The 20,853-nt window shown below is 40.4% G+C and overlaps 1 protein-coding gene across 4 annotated transcripts in view; it reads left to right on the top strand.

The window, feature by feature from the left end:
- The first annotated feature begins 390 nt into the window (after positions 1–390).
- The window catches only part of Chd2 (chromodomain helicase DNA binding protein 2), a 122,001-nt gene continuing 101,538 nt past the window's right edge, over positions 391–20,853 (top strand). For 2 of the 4 annotated variants that reach the window (XR_012443857.1, XM_074061624.1), the window contains exon 1: positions 4,505–5,023. Coding sequence is in view for 3 of the 4 variants with exons in the window: in XM_074061624.1 (XP_073917725.1) it covers positions 4,923–5,023 (101 nt within the window). In the remaining variant the exon portion in view is untranslated. Of the gene's footprint in view, positions 962–1,288; positions 1,422–4,504; positions 5,024–20,853 lie in introns of those variants that run through there. The other 2 variants (XM_074061626.1, XM_074061625.1) reach the window with 2 other exon arrangements.

The raw sequence follows: 20,853 nt of genomic DNA, 5'->3' as shown, positions 1-20,853 counted from the left end.
AATTTGTGAACTTGAGGTTTTTGCTTTTCTTTGGAAGCCATTTTATCCATGGGGGGTTAATTTTTAAAAAGATTAGTATTTAAACTGGGCTTTAGATTCTCATTAAGAATTATCCCTATTTCAAAATGGCTTGATAAAACACTACTTCCTGTCCAGAGAGGAAGTTATTTTAGCTCAAGGACTGAAATATTTAGCAGATCTTTAGACAAAAGGAACAAATTACATTTCTCTCTGGCTTAAAAAGGGTGCTTGAGCCAGAGGGGGTTAAGAGCCCTTCCCCCTCCCCCTGGTGGGGTGGTCTGGAGGGGCAGGGAGGTATGGGGGTGGGGGTCTTCCAGCTCCCTGGGATGGAGGATTTTTTTTTTTTTTTTTTTTTTTTGGTGGAGATGAAGGGGTGGGTCTATGGTACATCACCTGAGTTGTGGGGTAAATGTAGAGAGTGTCAATCAAAGGCAGAGCTCTCAGAGCTGGGAAGGAGGCTCTAGATGGCGGCTGTGCCTTAGAGAGAGCGCGCTCTGCTCCAGCCTTTCCTCACTTTACGCAACTTTCCCCAACTTTCGGGCAGCCTCAGGGGGCCCCCGCAGCCCCCTGCCTCTCCTAGTGACTTACTGGGGTCGATTCGAGCCTTTTTTAGGGAGAAAAGCAGCTTTTAGAAGCTTTCTATTCGTGCCTTGGTGGAAAGAAGCAGCCGCACTGAGAGCCCAGGTCGTTGTTTTTCCAGCTTAGAAGCCATGGCGCACCTCCATTTTTGTGCGCTCTCCTAATGAGGTTTTTTTCTCTTCCGGACCCGTTTTAGAATTAATTATTGCTTTATTTTTTGACCAGCTCACATCTTTGAGGATTATTTTATTTAATTTTTGTTTTTTAACGGAGGGTTTTGGCTTTATTTTTAATTATTTTGAATCTGATATTTTTCTACCACTAGATAGGACTCTTGCCTTGGACATACTACATGGATCAGGTAAGTTCACGATAATTAGTGATAATTTCAAAGATTTATATGCTAAAGTTTACTTTAATTTGTATAAAAGTGAGAAATTCCTGGATGACGCAATGAGATAGAGATTTGTTATTTGTATCCAGTGTGTTACTTTGAGAAACTTTCCTTATTGATAAGTGTTCAGTTTGTCCTGTTTTTTTTTTTTTAAAGTAAAAATAGAAATATTCTGGTTTTTGGTGCTTACCGTTGTTGCATTATCTCAGTAGCATTTAACATCGTCAGGACTTTGTTCCTGATAGAAACCATCCATAGAAGCTGGGACCTTACCTTTCTTTCAACTTTTGACAGTAAATACCTGGGCACAGGACTTCAAAGCAAACACAGATTTCCCCTCCCCCTTAATATTTAAGAATTAAAAGATGATGAGAAATAAGGACAAAAGCCAAGAGGAGGACAGTTCGCTACACAGCAATGCATCGAGGTATGAGCTATCAACTTTCTTCCTTTTTGCCTTTTTTTTGGGGGGAAACCTCGGCTTACAATTGTTTACCTTGACAGGCATGGATTGCTGTCTGTGTTATTCTAAGTCTTTTTCCAATTTGGGTTCATTTTTTAAAAGCGTGACCTTGAGATTGCTAATATGCCACACCCTAATTTTTTGGTAGCAATTTATGAAAGTTGAGTTGTGACTTTAAGGCCTCTTTGAGCAGTCAAAAGGTAAGGTACCTCAATTCAAAGGGGCCTTTCCTGTAAACTACAGTTTTTGTGTCAGTAAATTTTCGTTTTTAGGTTTTTGTGCTGCAGAAAAATGACCTTGTCGGTTTAGCCGTTGCTGCATTGCACCATTTTACATACAAGGCAAATTTTTTCTTTGAAGAATCTTGGATATCTAAACTTGTAACTGAGGGCCATAGAGGAGCCTTGTAGTAGTAAATTATAGTAAATAGACATTTGAGAAAGTTATATGAATGAAAAAATGTACATTTAAAAGTGAAATCACAAAAAGGATCCTTTGACTGATGCCTCTCAGTTTATATTTTTATTTGACTCTGCATTTCTTTTGATACACTTGACATTTTGGGAAATTTTGATGATTTATCAAAACCTTTACTTGGTTACAGTTCCTGAATTTATGAAATCAAACCTGTAATCACAGAAATCCTGGAATGCTCTTATTGTACTTCGTGCTTTGTTTTTGTTACTGTGACTATAATTATATGTTTTATGTTCAAATATTTTAAGGTTTGTATGCAAATATTAAGACAGTGCTTTCTGGTTCGTACTTGTATTTTATCCTCACATTTTAGTTGCTGCTTTAAATTTATTGATTTATTTCGACAGAGTCGTCTGGAATGCTTTATCTTCTGAAGCTTACAAATGTGCTGTTTGTTCAAATCATGATTTGTTTCACATTCCTTGGAATAGCTTTTAGTGACTTAAGTAATAAAGCCTCTAAGATGTTTTTGTTGTATGACCTCTGTATCTTAATTTTTTAAAAGTACATGAATTTCTTGATATGACTTGTCATGTTGAAAATTTTAATTAGTGCAGTTGAGCAAGGATATGATTGGTTATGATTTTTCTTTACAACTTTGATTTTACTTTTTAATTTTGTATAAATAATTTTTTCTAATTATTAGATTAGTAAATTTGGAAGTTTTGAATATGCTTCATTACAAGTGTCGAATTTTTATACTGAAAATATTTTGAGCCTTGCTTCTGAAAATAATTTCCAAGTTCCTCTGTAAGTTGAGTTGTCAGCACAATTTTGAACCTCTTTTGAATTGCCCATGTAATTACTGGGTTATATATAGGACGAAAAACTTCTCTACTAATCTTAAACTGAGTTTTCTGGAAAGTAACAATTTGAAGAACTAGGAAACCCCAGGTATATTTAACAAATCATTGAAGATTCAATACTAAAATTACTACTCCCTTGAGTATATGATTTGCATAGTCTTAACATGGGTTTTGGCTTTCTTATGTAAGGCCTGTGGTTTCATTGATCAGATTATGCTCTCTAACTTGAAAAATTGAGCACTGCTGCTGTTCTTAATATTTTTTTACTCTCATCTGGGAAAACGACTTGGAAGTTTTCATGCATTTGACTACACTAGTGGAGCTACAGCTGTGACAAGAAGCATGTACTTTAAAATGCCTTTTGTCAAGTATACTTTGAATCATACCTGATGAATGTCCAAAGATACTTGAGAGACTTCTTGAAGAGGTGATGGAGTTACTTTTGAGTTACTGTTACTCTTAGTTGCATACATTATTAATACATGTACATAATTATGACATCACTTCCTTTTAAGATTGTAAGGCTTAGAAGATATTGTTGTTTTAATGTAGATTGTTACTCCTGGTGAACTGAAATGAGGGGAGCTGTTCCTGTCTTGGGTCCTGTGTCTGAAGCAGAGTTTCCCTGTGGGGACCTGAGTTTTTGTGGCACAAAAGTTTAGTGTTCAGGGAATACTACAAAAATCACCTTGGCAGCCAGAGCCACAGGAGAGGAAAGGAGAGCGAGTTGCAGGGTCAGGTAAACTGGTCTGAGAAGTAAGTCCTTGAGGGAGTGAAGGGAATGAGTGCAGGTTTTAAGTAAGCCTACTTTCCTGTTTCCTGCAGTACTTTATGGTAATTATGTAAGTCTGTATTCTTGCATACTTTTGTAGTTAATTCTCAAGTCTAATGTTATACTTAGTATACACCATTTTTGAAGATTAAATTTTACTTTAAAAATGCTGTTTTAAAAAAAATTACAAGATTAGGTATTTAAAACAGTTTTAGTGATGGTTCTATAAACTGTGCCACAATTTTTGTCTGAATTTGCAGCCTCGGGGTAACGTCAGTAATAGGAGTGGAAGCTGGGGACAAGGAAATGAGAGTACTGTGATTTTAGGAGGCCACGTTTGCAGTTCATCTTAGCCGGAAGTTTGTAAAATTTAGACCCAGATCGTCTGCTTTTGAGCCAGCCTTAGTTTGATAACCCGAGGTGCGAGCAAATCTGCTTTTGTGAGTCCTCTGGCTGTTACTCAACAACAGGGGGGTTAGAAATGGCATAGTGCAGTGCTTGTGGACTGGAACAGCCAGTTTAAGTGGCAGCCATTTTAGGACGCCGATAATACTTTAAAAATCGGGATTTTGGGGAGGGCTGGAAACAAAACGAAACCCCAAATGCCAAAACATCCCCCCTCCCCCCCGCTCTCTGTTGGGGCTCTGGTGCTGAAATAAGGGCAGTTCGGCTAGTTCGCGCAGGCGGCAGCTCCGTGAGCCCCTGGCATCTTGGTGCAGGTCCAGCTCAGTCACAAAATGGCTGTTCCTTTGTGCCGCAGCGCTGACAGACATACTGCATTGCACTGTGTACTCGCCAAACAGCAGGAAGTTGCCGTGCTGAGTTCAAAGGCCGGCCGGCGCCAGCGCCGGCTACTGATTGGCTGTCTGCGCGCCTGGTAACAGCAGGGTCAACGGCGGCGCCTCCGTCCGGCTCCGCCCCGTGACGTCAGCCGACGGCGCAGGGAGGAGCGGACGTGGTGACGTCGGCCCGCGTGCGCGTGTCGGGTGCCGCGTCGGCTTAGCGAGCCACCGGCCGCGGGGAGGGGAGAGGGAGGCAGCTGTGGTTGGGGTTGTCCGTGGGCGGCGGCGTCCTGGACAGAGTTTGGTCATGGCCGCCCTCGGCCCTCGCCTGTGGCCATCCACGCCGTGCAGTGTGTGTTCCCGACTTCACTCCGGGGAATAGTTTTCCTCTCGTAGAAGCAGCTTCGGCTTTCGGAGAAGGGAGGCACTAACCGGAAGCCTTCACGTAGAAAACCAGCCACTTACCGTTTCGCCCTCTCGCTTCTTATAGCCCAGTGGGTCCCCTCCCCCACCCTTCCCATTAGTGAGGTTAATTTTGTTGCCATTGACCCAAAGCTTTTCAGAGCGAGGGGGATATTTTTATTTTCGTTGAAGCGTTGTAACGGGTGTTAAGAGTATTGCTTGATACATGGCTCATGAACCAAGGGAGGATTGTTTGAATGTGCCCTCCTGCATTCTTACGTGGTACCATACATTTTCTCAGTTGACATTTGATGGAGAAAAACTCAGGTCAGTATGTGTTAAATGATCGGTATTTGAGGTTCACAACGGAGTAGTTAGGTTGAAAAGTAGCTTAGGACCTTTCAGTTTAATAATTAATTCAGAAGTGGCCAGAATCCAGCATTAGGCGTACCTCTGTGCAGTCTGGCGTCAGCGCTAGTTGGTGGCACTTTGCTAGAGAAGAGCGGCTCACAAAACCTGGCTGATGGAAAGAGTTGGGGAGGCCTTGAAATGTGTTCTCAGCCTCCGTGTATTTACTTAGCTCCGGAACGGAAAACTTAGTGTTGATGCCCATGGCTGCCTTGTTGGGAACCCTTGCAGGGATTTTTTTTGTTTAAAAAAAACTACCCCGTGGTTTACCAACTACGCCTTCATAATCAGTCACGAGTCAGGAGTTTAAGCATGAAGGAGGGCGGTGTTGGTGGTTTTCTCCTGCTGTCCACTGCGTTATTGCAGAACATTTTAGCAGTAACATGGTTAAACCCCGGGAGGCCCAAATTCAGACTCCCTTTACAAGTTGAGTGGAGTATCAAAGACCTGTCTCCTCTTGAGTGTAGGTAGAGATGCCTTTTTGGGATATCTCAAGTCTCAGAAAAAGTTTGTGAAAGGTACCAGTCCCTCAGTGGGGTTTGTAAGTCCTCAGAGCCTAAGTTCTGTGGAGTTACTCTTTGTGAAGTGTATGGGAACGAGCTGAAAAGCTGGATTTGCAGTTTGTTACGCAGAAATGTGTGTGAAGATTTTGTTCCTGATTTTAAAAATTATACACGCAAATGTGTGTTCCGTATAAGTTACTTAATACCCTTTAGAGACTTAAATACTTGGAAAACTTAGTGTTAACTGATTTTCAACATCTAAAGTATCCAACTCCCTTTTAATTAAAATTGAACTTTTGTTATATTAAAATCTTAGTATTTGCTCAATACCCTTAAAATTTATAAATGCGGGATAGAATTGAGTGGTCAACATTGCAGTAAATGTTATAAAATTTTGTTACTACATGAGTTAGAAAATGTGTTTCAGGAGTCCTTGCTCCCATTTCCTGTGTGGGGAATAGGAAATAATTTCTTTCTCTCCCAGTCCCCCCCTTCCCTCACTTCGCCTCTCCTTTATCCTGTTGTACTAAAATAATTCTTTGGTGAAACTTAGGAAAACTTCAGACAGTTATTTATCCATGAACTGTTTGCTGTCTATGTAGAACCAGGTAACATTTCGTTGAGCCTTGTCCCTTTTCACCATGTGTGGAGGATGACATGAAATGGCCAGGACATAGTGTTGTTGAGCTTTTGTATGTGTGTGCTCACTCTTCAAAGCTTGCTGGTTTTGCTTATTCTTTGGCTCAGTGTATAAGGAATTTTGAATCAGTGTGTAAGGAATTTTACTTGTAAAAGTTCTTACACTTTCTTGCTTGAGGAGTGAATATGGAAGTTTAATTGAATTTTACTTGAGACTCAGATTTTACTAGCTTACTGTTGCCTGAATACCCCTTTCCCTGCTCTGCCACCTTTACAGCTGTGAGAGATTCTACTTGATTACATTCATATCATTGCTTCCTTAAAATTTGTTTAATTTGTTAAATTTGTTAAAACTTGTTCCTAAGATAAAAATTGAGTGATTGCTAGTAAATTGTTTTTCTGGCTGTGATCTGTTGTTATTTATTCTTTTGCGGTGTTGGAACTCAGGGCCTATACCTTGGGGCCAGGCCACTTGACCAGCCTTTTTATATGAGTGGGTCCAAGAGGTCTTGAACTATTTGCCTAGGCTGGCTTCAAACCTGGAACCTCCTTGATCTCTGTCTCCTGAGTAGCTAGGATTACAGACGCCAACTGTGCCCATTGTGAGCTATTATTATTATTAAAAAACTTTTAGCCTTTTTTTTTTTTTTTTTTACTCAATCTTTTAGCCTTTTCCTGACTACTTTAGAATTCGGTTGACTTCCTTGAAGGGGAGTTACTTTAACAAACAGTGGTTTTAAAAAATCACCTAAGACTTATTTTGTATACAAATAAAAATAACTTTGTTAGCTTATCTTGAGTGGTTGTCATTATAGCTGAGTAACTTCCCTGTGCATTCCATCTTCCCTGGTCAACCTCAAAGTTGTCAATTACTACTTGCTTTGGAAATTTACAGTTATTTGTGTGAAGCCAGATTAAGTACAGTGTAACCAATCATCACATCCCCAGGGCCTTGTTTTTTAATCAGTAATTGAGAACAGTGCTGGATACCTTGCTTACATCTCTATTATGACCTTTGCTCCTTAATCAGTCTAAAGTTTAGGCAACACTGGGGCCAGAGACTTTTTCTAAAGATCTCCTAAACTGGATACATTTGAGCCCAGATTATGAAGTGGGGACACAACCTTTATGAAATACTAATGATGACTCTAGGTGTATGAAGCCAGTCATGTTCTAGTTTCTGAAACCATGGCAGTCCAGCATTTCATTGTTAATATTTTTGATTATTGCTCACCATGTTTTGGTTTTGCAAACAGTTTCTGCACTGTTATTTCCTGATGACGAGCTTCAGTTCTCTTTACTGGAGTCCTTGTAGTTTGGGAAAATGCTACTCTATCTTAAGGGAAAGAATGTTGCTTCTTGGAAGAGGTGTGGCTAAGACCATGTTCTGAGGGTATTCCTGTCTGAATTCAATTCTCAGTCATCTTCATGCTGGGCAAGAGATGTGCAGATAACTGGTACCAGTTAAGCTCTGATTTTAGTACTCACTTTCTGTCTCCATTTAGGTCATTGTTGAATTTGATGATATATATCTGTTTTCTTTATGACCCCTCTGGGGTTTGAACTCAAAGTTCCTCCCACTTGCTAGTAAGCAGGTACTGTTTTGCTTAGACCACACCTCTGGTCCTTTGCTGTTTGTGAAGAGCCTGTCACATTGAAAATGCTTAATAATTGTAAGTTATTAGTAATGCTGTTTTACTATTGCTCCTGTTACTTTGTTGCCCCCTTCTTCCTGCATTTCCTAAATACCTTTTTGGGAGCCAGTTTTTGCCTGAATTTGGTGGATGCCGTCCTGGCTTACCAAGAGAGTTGTTTGAGGCCAGTTAGGGGTGAGATTTGTGAGAATAACTTGAGGAGGCAAGTCCCCTTTTGGTTAAAACCTTGGACATGTGTCTCCTAGAAATTCTTCCTTAGAAGAGCCAGCCTCTGAGAAGGGCTGCCATTCTTCTAGGACTATACAGCTTGTGTGTGAGTCACAGCCCCACCCTTGGCAGTCACTCTGAATAGGTGCCACCCCTCCTCCCCCAACGCAGGTAATTACTAGCTTGATTTACTCCACTTCCCTCCTAGCTGTTGGGTACAAAGGTGAACAGTGAATAGTATGGAGCAGTGCTGTTTGGATGTAAATGTTGTAGCCCCTGTCTCACTGGCTGGAGCTAGCTTTTAGTACTCAGTCTTCACCATATCACCATATGTTTGGTTTAGCATAACGTCTAACGTGCAGTTCTTGAACTATAGTGTCAACATTTGTATGTCTTTGGTGTTGTCTCTTCCTCCGTTTCCTTTTGTTTTATGGGTTACTTGCTTTATTTTTTGTTTCTGTTTCAGACTTAAAGAGCTTTTTAAAATATCAGTGTCCATCCCTATCCTTAGGATTTAAGTTTTAAAAGCTGTCCATGTGTTTCCTTGTGTTTATACTCTTGGCATGTGTTCCAGATCTTTTGTGATAGAGCACTTTTCTTCTCTAATACCCATTGGCCTTTGCATTGCCTGTCCCATCTTTGTTGCCTTTTACAGTTAGTATTTATTTGTTTATTTATTGGGAGTATTGGGGCTTGAACTCTCTTCGTTAGTTATTTTTCAGATATGGTCTTAGGCTTTTTTAACTCAGGGCCTCACACTTGCTAGGCAGGCACTCCTGTGCCTGAGCCACTCCACCAGCCCTGGTGTTAGGCTTTTGCCTGGGATGAGCCTCATACTGATACTCCTACCCACAGCTGCAACCACCTTGGTCTTGCCAGCTTTTTGCCTGGGCTGGCCTTGAACCTCGGTCTCCTGATCTCTGCCTCTGGAGGAGCTGGGATTATGGGTGCCGGCCATAACACTGAGCCTTTCAGTCTAATTTTTAGTGGCTTGAGTTTGGAGCTCTGCACATAAAGGTGGGATGGAGTTCTGGAAAGGGGGTTGTAGGTTTGATGGAAGAGGAAGGATTTCTGTGTTAAATTTCCTACCAGATTCAGGTGTAGGCATACTTTCATTGAAATGTATATGCTGATTAAACCTTTTCACCCAAGATTTATGAATCCCTTCTGTCTTCTACTTGCTTTACGTTCTAGTGATCTTTCTTCTTTAGTGTGATTCTTAACACCCTTCAGATACCTACAAAAGTTTGCATTCTAGATTTAATTACTTTCAATGCAATTACATTTCCTTTGGAACTCTACTCTCCCTCTGACTTACACAGGTAAGCCAAAGCCCCCAGCAGGGGATGTGGGCCATGCTGTGATTTAGAAGGGGTGGTTGTCACCCAGCGTTGGGTTGTAAATTGTAACTAGCACTAAAATAATAGAATATGATAAAAACCTCCTGATGTCTTGTTTTTATGGATTATGTCTAAGTCTAGTAGTACCTGAAGCTGGTAATCTTGCATTTTAGATTTTAAATCATGAAGGCTAAATTTAGGTTGTGAGCATTCTATAAAAACAAAACAAAACAAAAAAAATGCCAGAGTGGGTTTACATTTATTGAGTATGTATTTTGTGTCTTTTTAAAGGGTTTCATATTATATTTCATTTAATGTGAAGATTGGTGTGGCAGAAATGTTTAGTTATCCCCTTGATTGGTTGATAACTCCCCAAGTTAATTAGCGGTGCTCTCTTCTGTGCAGTCCTGTGGGTGTTCCTCCGTCCTGCTCAACTCTTCATATGTCATTCTGTTGAGTTGCATGCCAACAAAAACTAGAAGGTACTTCTCAGATTTGCTTATGTTGTTTCTACTGATAATTTTGCATTTTAAATATCAATCCAGTAGACTTGTTTCAACGAAAACTCAGGTTGAATGCTTCGGGAACACTCAGTGCTAGCCAACATTTATAGTGTCCATCGTGAGGCTTAGACCTTGTTCTAAGTCCTTTATGTGTGTGGATTTATGTAGTCCTCTGAGCTTTATGCAGTGGATCTGAATATCACCCCTATTTTGTAGATGAGAAAATTTAAGCACAAGGAGTAAATGGTAGAATTGTGATTTGAACACTGGCTGTTTGACTCTAGGATGGCTAAAGCATCTTATGAACTGTTGCTGTCATATTTCTTGGGTAAGAAAAATGTATACTGGGGAAATGGACCTTGGGAAAATAGTAAAAATCTTGGATCATTGATTACTTTTGCTTCTCTTTAAAAACTTTGTGTTTTAAAGAACAAAAAATTCAAAATCCCAGTGCATTATGGGGTGTGATTGATGCTAGAAATGCAATATCTTTTTAAGACCATGATTTTATATCAGAGGGTCCCATAAAAGAATAGCTGCCTCCCCCCCAGTAGTTCCCTGAGGGGAGTTTTAGAAATGAGAAAGGGTGGGTGGTTTGGGAGGGACCATAGGCAGTGTGACTTTAATTGACACATGTATTTTTTTTTTAAATTCATTTATTCCACATGTGTACTTTGGATTTGGTTGTCACTTTTGAAAATTTGTGCTAATTTATTGTTGTGAGTTTAGTTTCCACATAAGTTTTGCGTGAGAATCACCTGAAGAATGTTTTTAAACGTCTTGTGCCTGATTGGGTTTTACAGACCCAAGTGGTTGGTTGGGGAAAATGTTCAAGCTCTGGATTGGCACCACTGTATGGCCAGAGTTGGGAGCAGTTGTCCTAGAGGCAGACTGGGTGAAGTGGCTCTTGAGTGTGGCAGATGTTAGTGTGTCTTTAGTTCAAATGAGCGTGTGTGTGTGTGTATATCTATATCTTTTATTGTTTGATATTCAAGGAGACCGAGCATGTTATGGGGCAAATTGTGCAGTGCTGTTAACTGTTTTTTTTTTTTTTTTTAAAGGCACCCTTTGAATTTAGCTTTATGAGGCATTTAATTCCTCAATTACTTGCTAAGAATTATCACCTGGGGAAGAGTGTGGTGACACATGCCCATCCCAGCTTGTGGGGAGGAGGCAGAGGCAGGAGGATCTCCAGTTGAAGGCCAGCCTGGGAACCCCCACCTACCCCCCAAAAAAAACCTCCAGAAGAATGACCATGTGGGTGGGTTGCATGGAGTTCATTCTTGTGGGGTTGTGCCCAAGATAATATAGGTTGAATAGTAACCTTAGTTGATTCTTGTAATGAGGTTTAGTAATACACCCCAGTGGGGTACTGTTTTGGTCTTGGTTTGTTCTGCTTCTTTTTAGCTATAGGAATTTGGGCAGAAGCCTCAGCCTGTTTTTTCGTTTTTTTAAATAATAGGGTAGCGCTGTTGGGTCTTAGGGGGCTTAGAATTAAATAAAATAATGCTTATGATGCAGTGGTTTGCGAGTAGTGGCAGTTTTGCACTGAATGGAGTGTGTGTGGTTGTCAATACTAGGGGTGGGTGCTACTGGCATCTGGTGGGTTGAGGTATGGGATGCTGCTACATGTCCTACAGATACAGGGTAGCTATGCCCACCCCCAAACATCCCTAACGTCACAGTGTATAGAAACCATGCCTAAGACATTAGCAAAGTGCTCGCCAGTGAGTGTTGGTGGTGGTTAAACTTGAGGCTTATCTTTGCTCTTCCTTTTCTGTGACCACTCTTAACACTGGACATAAGTTTCATGTTTACTGTTTCGGGTTGGTAGTCAGGCCTTTTAATCTCCTTTGAACTTTGAAGTTGCTGTAAGCACCATCTATCTTATAAAAGTCTAAAAACTATAGCCTGTAAGTTAACTAATAAGGAAATAAATAACAAGATTCACAGGGCTTATAGGGAACTCCAGGTGAAGCTAGTGTAATGTGAGAGATGATGAGTTACATCCTTGTGAATGAGTTCCAGGAGAAACTCTTCCCCTTGCACAGGCTTCTTCCAGCTAAGTAGTTGACTTTGAAGCCTGTGGCTTTGACCTGAGTGGAAAGCCTGCTTTGTCCTTAGTGTTCACACACGGCTAGATTTTTTTTTTTTATTTATTCACATGTGCATACATTGTTTGGGTCATATCTCCACCTTGCCCCCCTCCACCACGGCTAGATTCTGATACATCTTCCTGTTACCAGTTGTTGGTTTTTCATAAACTTAGGTGCCTTCTGTGTGGCTCCAGTTGAGAATTTTAGAACCATGCTTATTAAAGTTAAATATTTTACTTTTTACCATTGAGAAGTACATATGGAATTTAGCCTTGTTACTCCATGAAATTAGAAGCACCATTTTGTGCATACTATTTTTTTTTTTTGTATACACGTGCCTTTTTCTGGAGTCAAAAGACAATTCAACAAATCAAGGTTAAAGAGCTCATTGGATTTCATTTGTGATTCATGAATGGAAAGCACCCCATCAATAAAAAGTAAGAAGATGCTCTGTTGGGCATAGCAGGGTCTTGGGAATGCCAGGCCACCACTCTACCACTGAGCTACAGCCCCAGGTAACTTGGGCAGGAACAAGAAAGCAACAGTACAAAAAAAGCAAGTTGGTTAATACCTGATTACTTCAGGGTGCTTTAGGAGAGGGAACTTCCTTGGGGACTTGGCAATCATTTCTTTCCTGAAGGTGAGATAAACAATTTAGAAGTTTAGCTCAAGTGACTTCACATTGGTTTGGTTTCTTGAGGCCTACTGCAGGAGCTCAATCCATATTAGTAGCCTCCCATAAAATAACACTGGAAGAGAGGTCCACAGTGTTACTCTTAGAGTAACTTTCATAAGTTGATATTTAGGCTTCCAGCATGACTCGAGATAGATGTCTGCTTAGCAAGCCTGAGGCCCTGAATTCTGTCCCCATTACTGCAAGAAAAAAAAAAAAAAAAGAGGCCTTTAAAAAATGTACAGAGGTCATAGCCAGGCACTGGTGGCATACGCCTTTAATCCTAGCTATTCAGAGTCAGAGATCAGGAGGATTGAGGTTCAAAGCCAGCCCAGGCAAATAGTTTGTGAGACCCTATGTCAAAACTCTTCACAACATAGGACTGGTGGAGTGGTTCAAGGTGAAGGCCCTGAGTTCAAGCCCCAGTAACGGGGGGGATGCACACATTTCATGTAACAAGTTTGTGTTTTCAAATTTTGATAGTTTTGAAATTGTCACTTTATTTATAGATGTAATTCAGCTCTCACATGCATAGTATGAATGGTTCACATTTTAATTTTACATTTTCATACACAGGTATGCAGATCATTCTTTTTTTGGGGGGGGGGTCTCTGATCAGTTTTGTGCTTGTCTATTACATAGCTTGATTTATCTTGGTTATTTAGCCACATAGTGAATTGCAGTACTCATTTGTATTTTAATGTTTCCTAGTTAGTTCCTTTGTTTTCCAAGTCCTCTACTCCAGTTATGTTATGAGAAATGTTTTCCTTTCTGCCATCGTTTAATATTAGACTTTGTAATTTCTGTCCACTTCAGTTTTCTGTAGGATTTTTGAGACTTAATCTTTCACGTGTGTATGTATCTTTGTATACATTCAAACTTGTTTTTGTAGTCTGTTACTTTTAACCTTATTTACAATAAAGTTTACTCTCCAGAACCATAGGACTTGAAACAGAGGTGGAGGAGATCTTAAAGACTTAGTGTAAGAAACTACATTGTGTGTTTTTGAGAGAGCGTCTGTGTAGCCCAGGCTGGCCTCCAACTCAGATCCTCCCACCTCAGTCTCCCAAGTGCTGAGATTACAGGTTTGCGCCAGCATCTTGCATGGCAACATCCACTATTCTGTACCAAAAAGAAATTTGCAGTTTAATTATATTTGCCTTTCCATTCTCCTCTAAGATACCTAGAAGTGACTGAGAAGAAATAGTCAGGTGCATATCAACGTTTGTTGGTTTAACAGTCTTTGCAACTGAAGAAGTACCACATGGTGGCTGATAGTTCAGATTGTGTAATTCATAGTGACATCTTTACCACACTTGGGCTTTGTCTTCTTCATAGGTGTTGTAAAGGTTAGACTTTTGCATATTCTTGACAGATAAATATTAGCTGTTCCATCATTGATACAAGCTTAATCTGGAAATAACTTTATGGAGTTCCATTGTATATTTGCTTTGTATTTTTCCAGATTTTGCTTTTACCCACAAAACAAAACAAAACAAAACAAAACCTCAAGGTCTGCCAAGCAGTACGGCCATCTTGTAAGTTAGGAAAATAAACACCCATGTGTTGAAATGGTGGCTCTTGGGCAGAGAACCCACAGACTTCCTGTTCTAAGTGGAATGCTGCTGTGCTGCCCTCTTGTGGCCGTTTGGAAAATGGAGATTAAAAATTAAATGGAACTAATTTTGGAAGCGCTAAGCTGCTGGTTTTTCAAGTTCACGTGTAAGAAATATTTTTTATATGTTTCAGAAAGGATTTTGAAGGCACGACAGATCCTTTTTATCCACAAGTGAAGTGTTGACTTTTTTCTTTTAAGAAATTTTTTTTTATTTATTCACATGCACATACATTGTTTGGGTCATTTCCCCACCTTGCCCCCCTACCCCACCCTCTCCCCACCTCCCCAACCTTTTTCTCTTAAGCATTAGTTTTTGTTGGAATCTAGAATCCCACTTTTCACTTGTTTGTTTACTTTTTTTTTTTTTTGGAAGAATGACCAAAATCAAATGTTTATTTTTATAACTGTAAGCGCTATCCACATGTGTCCACTACTAGTTTTTCCAGAAGAAACATGCCACAAATAAGCAAACAGCATCTGCTAATTGGCGTGTGTAGACTCAGTAGCGGTCTCGTAATGAGTACAGGGCGTGCACATCACAGATTTTAGTGTAATGTGTAGTATGATGACAGGTCTTTAACTTTTCCACAGACCTGTTGCATTTCTGGCTGGAGAAAAATTTGCAGGGTCACACTGCATCTATGCTTTTTTAGCAGGGGGGGGCGGGGGGGGGCAGCAGTACAGGGCCTGAGGCTTTGCTAGGAAGGTGCTCTGCCACTTAGCCACTCTGCCTTATTTGGGTTGGGTATTTTTCGAGATAGGGTCTTGAGAACCATTTGCCCAGATTGGCTTCAAACTCTGGTCTTCCTGATCTCTGCACCCCAAGTAGCTGGGATTACAGGTGTGATCACCAGTGTCCAGCTTGGCACTCATGCTTTTAAATGCATCAGTTGTTCCTTTACTTTCTGTTGTATGTCCCTTGTAGTTTTTTGTCTAGCTAAAAATTATGAAACTTGTTTGTATCTTAGATTTTTTTTTTCTGTTGTATGTCCCTTGTAGTTTTTTGTCTAGCTAAAAATTATGAAACTTGTTTGTATCTTAGATTTTGCATAATTTTCAGATAAACTTGTTTTTTTATGAGAATTTTGTAAGTGGTAAATAAACCTGAAAATTTAGTTTTTAATTGCCACTGGAGATCGTGTAACTTCATTATTTTATTACTGAATGCTTTATTGAAGGACTTGTGTCCCTGAACTGAATTTGACACTCCCACTCCTGCCCTCGCCACCATACTAGGGATTGAACTCAAGCAAGTGGTCTGCCACTTGAAATGTCCTCAGCTCCCCCTGCTCCCCCTTTTTCCTTCTTGAGGTGGTCTTTCTCTGTAGCTCAGGCTTCCCTCCAACTTGAGATAATCCTGGCTCATCCTCCCAAGTCTGGGATTGTCTGTGTGTGCCACCATGCCTGGCTTTCTTTATAAGAGTTTTCTGTGTTTTCAGCATGAAAGCTACGAGTTTAGGAATCATGGTATTTAGTATTACAATAAGGTATTAATAGGAAATGTCCTGTCCGTGAAGGAATACACTGTGCCCTAAATGTGGAGGCATTTTTTCCAAGTAATTTACAATTTTTCATAAGTTCAATTTATGAAAATTGAATAATGCCTTTACTAAGGTGCCTTAAAAAAATGCATGCTCCTCCCCATATATATTTATTGTTTTGCATCTGACTTGCTGTTTTCAAAACTAGTTTTTTTTTTTGGTTGGTGGGACAGGGGTTTGAACTCAGCTTCAGGCTTGCAAAGCAAGTGCTCTACTGCTTGAGTTATACACCTCTTGTTCATTTTGGAGGTGGAATCTTGCAAACTATTTGCCTGGTCTGGCCTTGAACCTCGATCCTCCCAATCTCAGCCTCCCAGATAGTGAGATTACAGATGTGAGCCACCAGTGCCTTTTTTAAAAGATAGGGTCTTGCTATGTAGCTCAGGCTGGCTTTGAACTCACAATTATACCCATGTGCCATCACACCAAGCCACAAATAATTTTAAAAGTGCTCAGTCTTTCATTCATGCCTTTAGTTCATGTTGTGTAGGATTGAGTGTCTGACTTCCACTGTCTTAGGTTTCACTCTTGTGGATGATTTTATTTTGAATAGTGAACTAGTTCAAACATTATAACTACTTTAAGACTTAACATTAAACAACTGAATTCACCAGTTAGCTTCAGTCCTAAAATCTTAATATCATTTTCTGAGCACACCTGGCTTCCTCAGTCCCCACAGGTAAAGACAACTGTATTTGTTTAACTTTTCTTGGGCTTCATAATTTTTTTTTTAAATGCCTTAGTTACACAAGCTAATCCATGGAATCTACAAGTGTACTTCAGATAACCCATCTGACAGAGGAAGCGACTGTTACCAACTATAGATTGAAATGCACTTACACGGCTAATAATACACGTTGATAGGTATATAGCTGCTTCCTAAGAGCTATTGAATGCACTGTTCCATTTCTAGTCGTCTTCTGCACAAGTGCAGAAATGCACAGCTGTACAAGAAGACATAAGGAAGGATATTTATAGTTTTACTGGTTACAGTGAACATTGGAAATAATAAAAATATTCTGCCTTGAAATAGAGAAGTAGGGAAATTTGTCTATGTTGAAAATAACGTGGATCCTTGGTGGGGAATGTTCAAATTGGCTTATGGGAATGATGTAATGCACTGAGGAAGGCATTGACAATACATTGCATTACATCAGCCACGATTCCTGCTCTCCAGCATAAAGACCAAAAGCATTTCTAGTTATTGGGCTGTGGTGTTATCTTCAGTAGAATAAAAGCTGTTTTTTATGGCTTTCTGTGTTTTTAAACTGGTAGTTAAAGATTTTCAGTCTTGTTGGAATGTGTTTTTATTTATAGGAACATATGGACCACACGTTGGACTTCTACTGACAATTTTAGTTACTGGTGATTGCCAAAATGTTTATAGTAGCTTAAAACTGAGCCAGTCATTTCAAAAAGTTGGCAGACTGTATATTCTAGAAAGTCAGTAAATCCTTTCCTGATGTGCTAGTGCATTACCAGGCACGTGGACAGGATGGGCTTAGCACTCAGGCCTTTGTGTGGGTCAACAAGTAGCCTTGTTGAACATGGGATAGGACATAGATGTTTCCTCTAGGAAACATCCTTTGTGCTTTCCTAAGCTCGCAAAATTAGGTATTTAGTTTGCATAAGCAGTGTGTTGAGGGGTTGGAGGTGTGCAGCGCTAGGGCTTCTTCTCACTCTCCAGTGGTTCAGTGTGGCTGGAGCAAGTGGGCTTGAGGGAAGGAATGGTTAGGTGATGAGCCCAGGGGTGTGGGGGATCGCCAGAGGTGTTTGACCAAGCATGCTGAGATTGGATGACCAGGGCATTTAAGGGGCAGCATCAGCTCTCCCTAGTAGCTCAGGCCTTTGTATGCACACAGCTGCTTTTGTTACGTAAATGAGCTTCTGAGTTCCTCTCCTCAAACCCCTTTCAGGGAGACTCCCCTTCCTGAGTCCCTTATTTTATAAGGAAATTCTGGAGCTAATTCTGTAACTTTGTATAAGCAAATGGTGGAGGCAAAACTAAACTATTGCAGCCAGTGCTGAGGATTTCACGCTACTGAATGTTGAATAGTTAGCTGGAAGAACTTTGTGCCAGAAAGGGAATCTGAGCTTGGTTGTGAGGTTTGCACATTCACACTTGTGGGGTGGGCACAGCTGTCATTTGATGCTCTGTGACCCTATGGGTGGATATTACTGGTTAAAAGGTGGTATAGTCTTGTCGTCTAAGACTAGAACTGCGTGCATTAGAGCCTTCCCTTTAAGACAACCTTTTTGTATTAGCATATGTTAATTGTACAAAGGATTTCATTCTGATATGTGACAACATGCATGCATATACTTTGATCACATTCACCCCATGCTACTTTTTCTTAACTGTACTTCCTCCTCCTCCCTTTAGATGGTGTTTAGTGGGTCTCATTGTGGTGTTTTCTTACACATGCATAATGTACTTCTGTAGTCACTCCCCCTCCCCCACTGGTCACCTTTTCTTCCCTCCTCCTACCTGTGGTTTTCCCCAAACTCCCTCTTTTATAGTCATGTCATGTTTTTACAGGTCTAGATTCCACATGCGTGAAACATGCAATATTTGTTTTTCTGAGCTTGGCTTATAGCGCTTCACATGATCTCCATTTTCATCCATTTCCCTGTAAATGGCATAATTTCATAATTCTTTGTGGCTGAATAATACTCCATTGTATATATGTGCCACATTTTCTTTACCTAGTCAGTTGTTGGGTACCTAGACTGGTTCCCATATTGTAGCTGTTGTAAATAGTGGTACTATAAACCATGGGTGTGCAGGTGCCTCTCCTATATGTTAATTTACATTCCTTTGGATATATGCCCAAGAATTTCTTTCTGGGTTTTTTATTTTTTTATCTTGATGAGACTGGGGTTTGAAGTCAGGGTTTTGAACTTGCAAAGTAGGTACTCTACTGCTTGAGCCATGCCTCCAGGTCCCATTGACCATTATTTTATTGAGAAGTTTTACATTGATTTCATCAGGGAAATTGGCCTACAATTTTCTTTTTTTGTCCTTATTCAGTTTGAGTATTGGGGTAGTACTGACTTCATGGGATGAATTTGGTTGAGTTTCTTTTCAATTTTAGGGAATAGTTTGAGGCGCACTGGTGTTAGTTCTTTAAAGGTCTGGTAGATTTGGCAGTGAATCCCCTTGGTCCTGGTAGAGCCTACATTTTTAATAATTTATTTTTATTTGCTGGGCACTGTGTCTCATGCCTGTAATCCTACTCAGGAGGCAGAGATTAGGAGGATCCCTGTTCAAAGCCAACGTCGGGCAAATAGTTCACAAGACCCTATCTCAAAAAAGGGTTGGTGGAGTGGCTCGAGGTAAAGTCCCTGAGTACCACAAAAGAATTTTTTAAAATTTATCTTTTTATTATTGTGATACGGGGGTCTATTGGGACGTTTACCAAAGTTCTTACAATGTATCATAGTTGAATTCACCCAGAGCCTGCATTTTAAACTACTACTCTGTAGCCTTCCTCATCTCTTCCCTGGCCTGGCAATTACCCCTTGATTGGTCACAGGTGTGGAGTGACTCTTACACCTTAGCTGTTGTAGTCAGCCTGGACTGTAAAGGGCTAAGGAGCCAATGAGACTGTGAAAGTGTGAGTCATTGGTTAGCAGGAATGCCCAACTGTTTGGGGACCCGTATACTAGGGACATGGTTTTTTTTCCTGACTTTCTCAGGCTTTGATCCTCTATGGTAAGACAGAATTTGAGTTTAGAACCAGATTTGGATTGGAGTCCCTGCTTTCCCCCACCCTCATGCTTTCTAGTTTTGTTACTGGCATTATTGGCCAGGTTACTTAGAAAATCTTAGTTTCAGCCTTAATGTGGGAATAATAGTGCCTGATAGGGTTGTTGTGGGGAGTAAGCAAAATAGTACATGTAAAGTATTTAGCATAATGCCTGACACCTGTAAGGTCATTAGGCAATTTATTTTTTTCCCATCTTTCTCTCAGTCTTAAGGTAGAGCCCCTTCCTCTCATTTACTCCTCCTTGCTTCTTCCTAACTTGCTTGCTATGGATACACAGGGTATTTGGGTCAATCCTGGCTTCCATTGTGCAAGCGCGTGTATTCTGTAGATATTGGTCAAGTGAGAATGGCGCCTCTCTAATTAGAAGACACAGTGATAGCAAATACGAAGCTTCACTTTTTTACCTTTCAGGTTAAGTGCCACATATGGCTTTTTTTCTTTTTTTAAGTGCTGAATTTGAAGGCTTACTCTTAACTTTTTTTTTTTTTGTGGTACTGGGGCTTGAACTCAGGGCCTAACCTTGAGCCACTCCACCAGCCCTTTTTTATAATGGTTTTTTTTTTTGAGATGGGGCGGGGGTGTCTCAAACTATTTGTCTTGGCTGGCTTAGAACCTTGATCCTCCTAATATCTGCCTCCTGAGTAGCTAGGACTATAGGCGTGAACCAGTGGCACTTGTCAAGGGTTTACTCTTAAGCTAATATTGCTCCAGGTTCTGGGTTTCTGTTTGCTTACCCAAGCTTGCTTCTCCCAGCCCTGATCGTTTTTAAAGAAAAGAGATGAGTGAACCATCTACTTCTTGTTTTTTGTGAATTCATCAGTAAGTCTTTTGAACTTTAAAGTATCTTTACTCCCACAAACATGCTCAATTGCTTTTTCACTCATAGAAAAGGAAGGGTTCTTATATTGTCTTATCTGTTTGAGGTCATGATACCTGCATCTCTCAACCTACCTTTTGTTTATACTTTGTGGCTTCACTGTCACATCCCTAGTTAGGTTAGATTGCTTTTCCCTGAGTGCTGTTTGGAATGAGGAAGGGAAAAAGGGGAATGTGTGGAGACCATTCTGCAATTTAGTCATTCTTAGTAGAACCAGCACTTTTTTTTGGAGGTAGGACTCCTGGATTGGGACTAGCATGTATATATTTTTATAAGGCTCCCCACAAGTCTCATTTGTACCTCACATTGAGAACCTCTGAATGGATA

The sequence above is a fragment of the Castor canadensis genome, chromosome 19 (assembly GCF_047511655.1).
Source record: "Castor canadensis chromosome 19, mCasCan1.hap1v2, whole genome shotgun sequence".
Lineage (NCBI taxonomy): Eukaryota > Metazoa > Chordata > Mammalia > Rodentia > Castoridae > Castor > Castor canadensis.
This window is presented reverse-complemented; position numbering and strand designations above follow the sequence as displayed.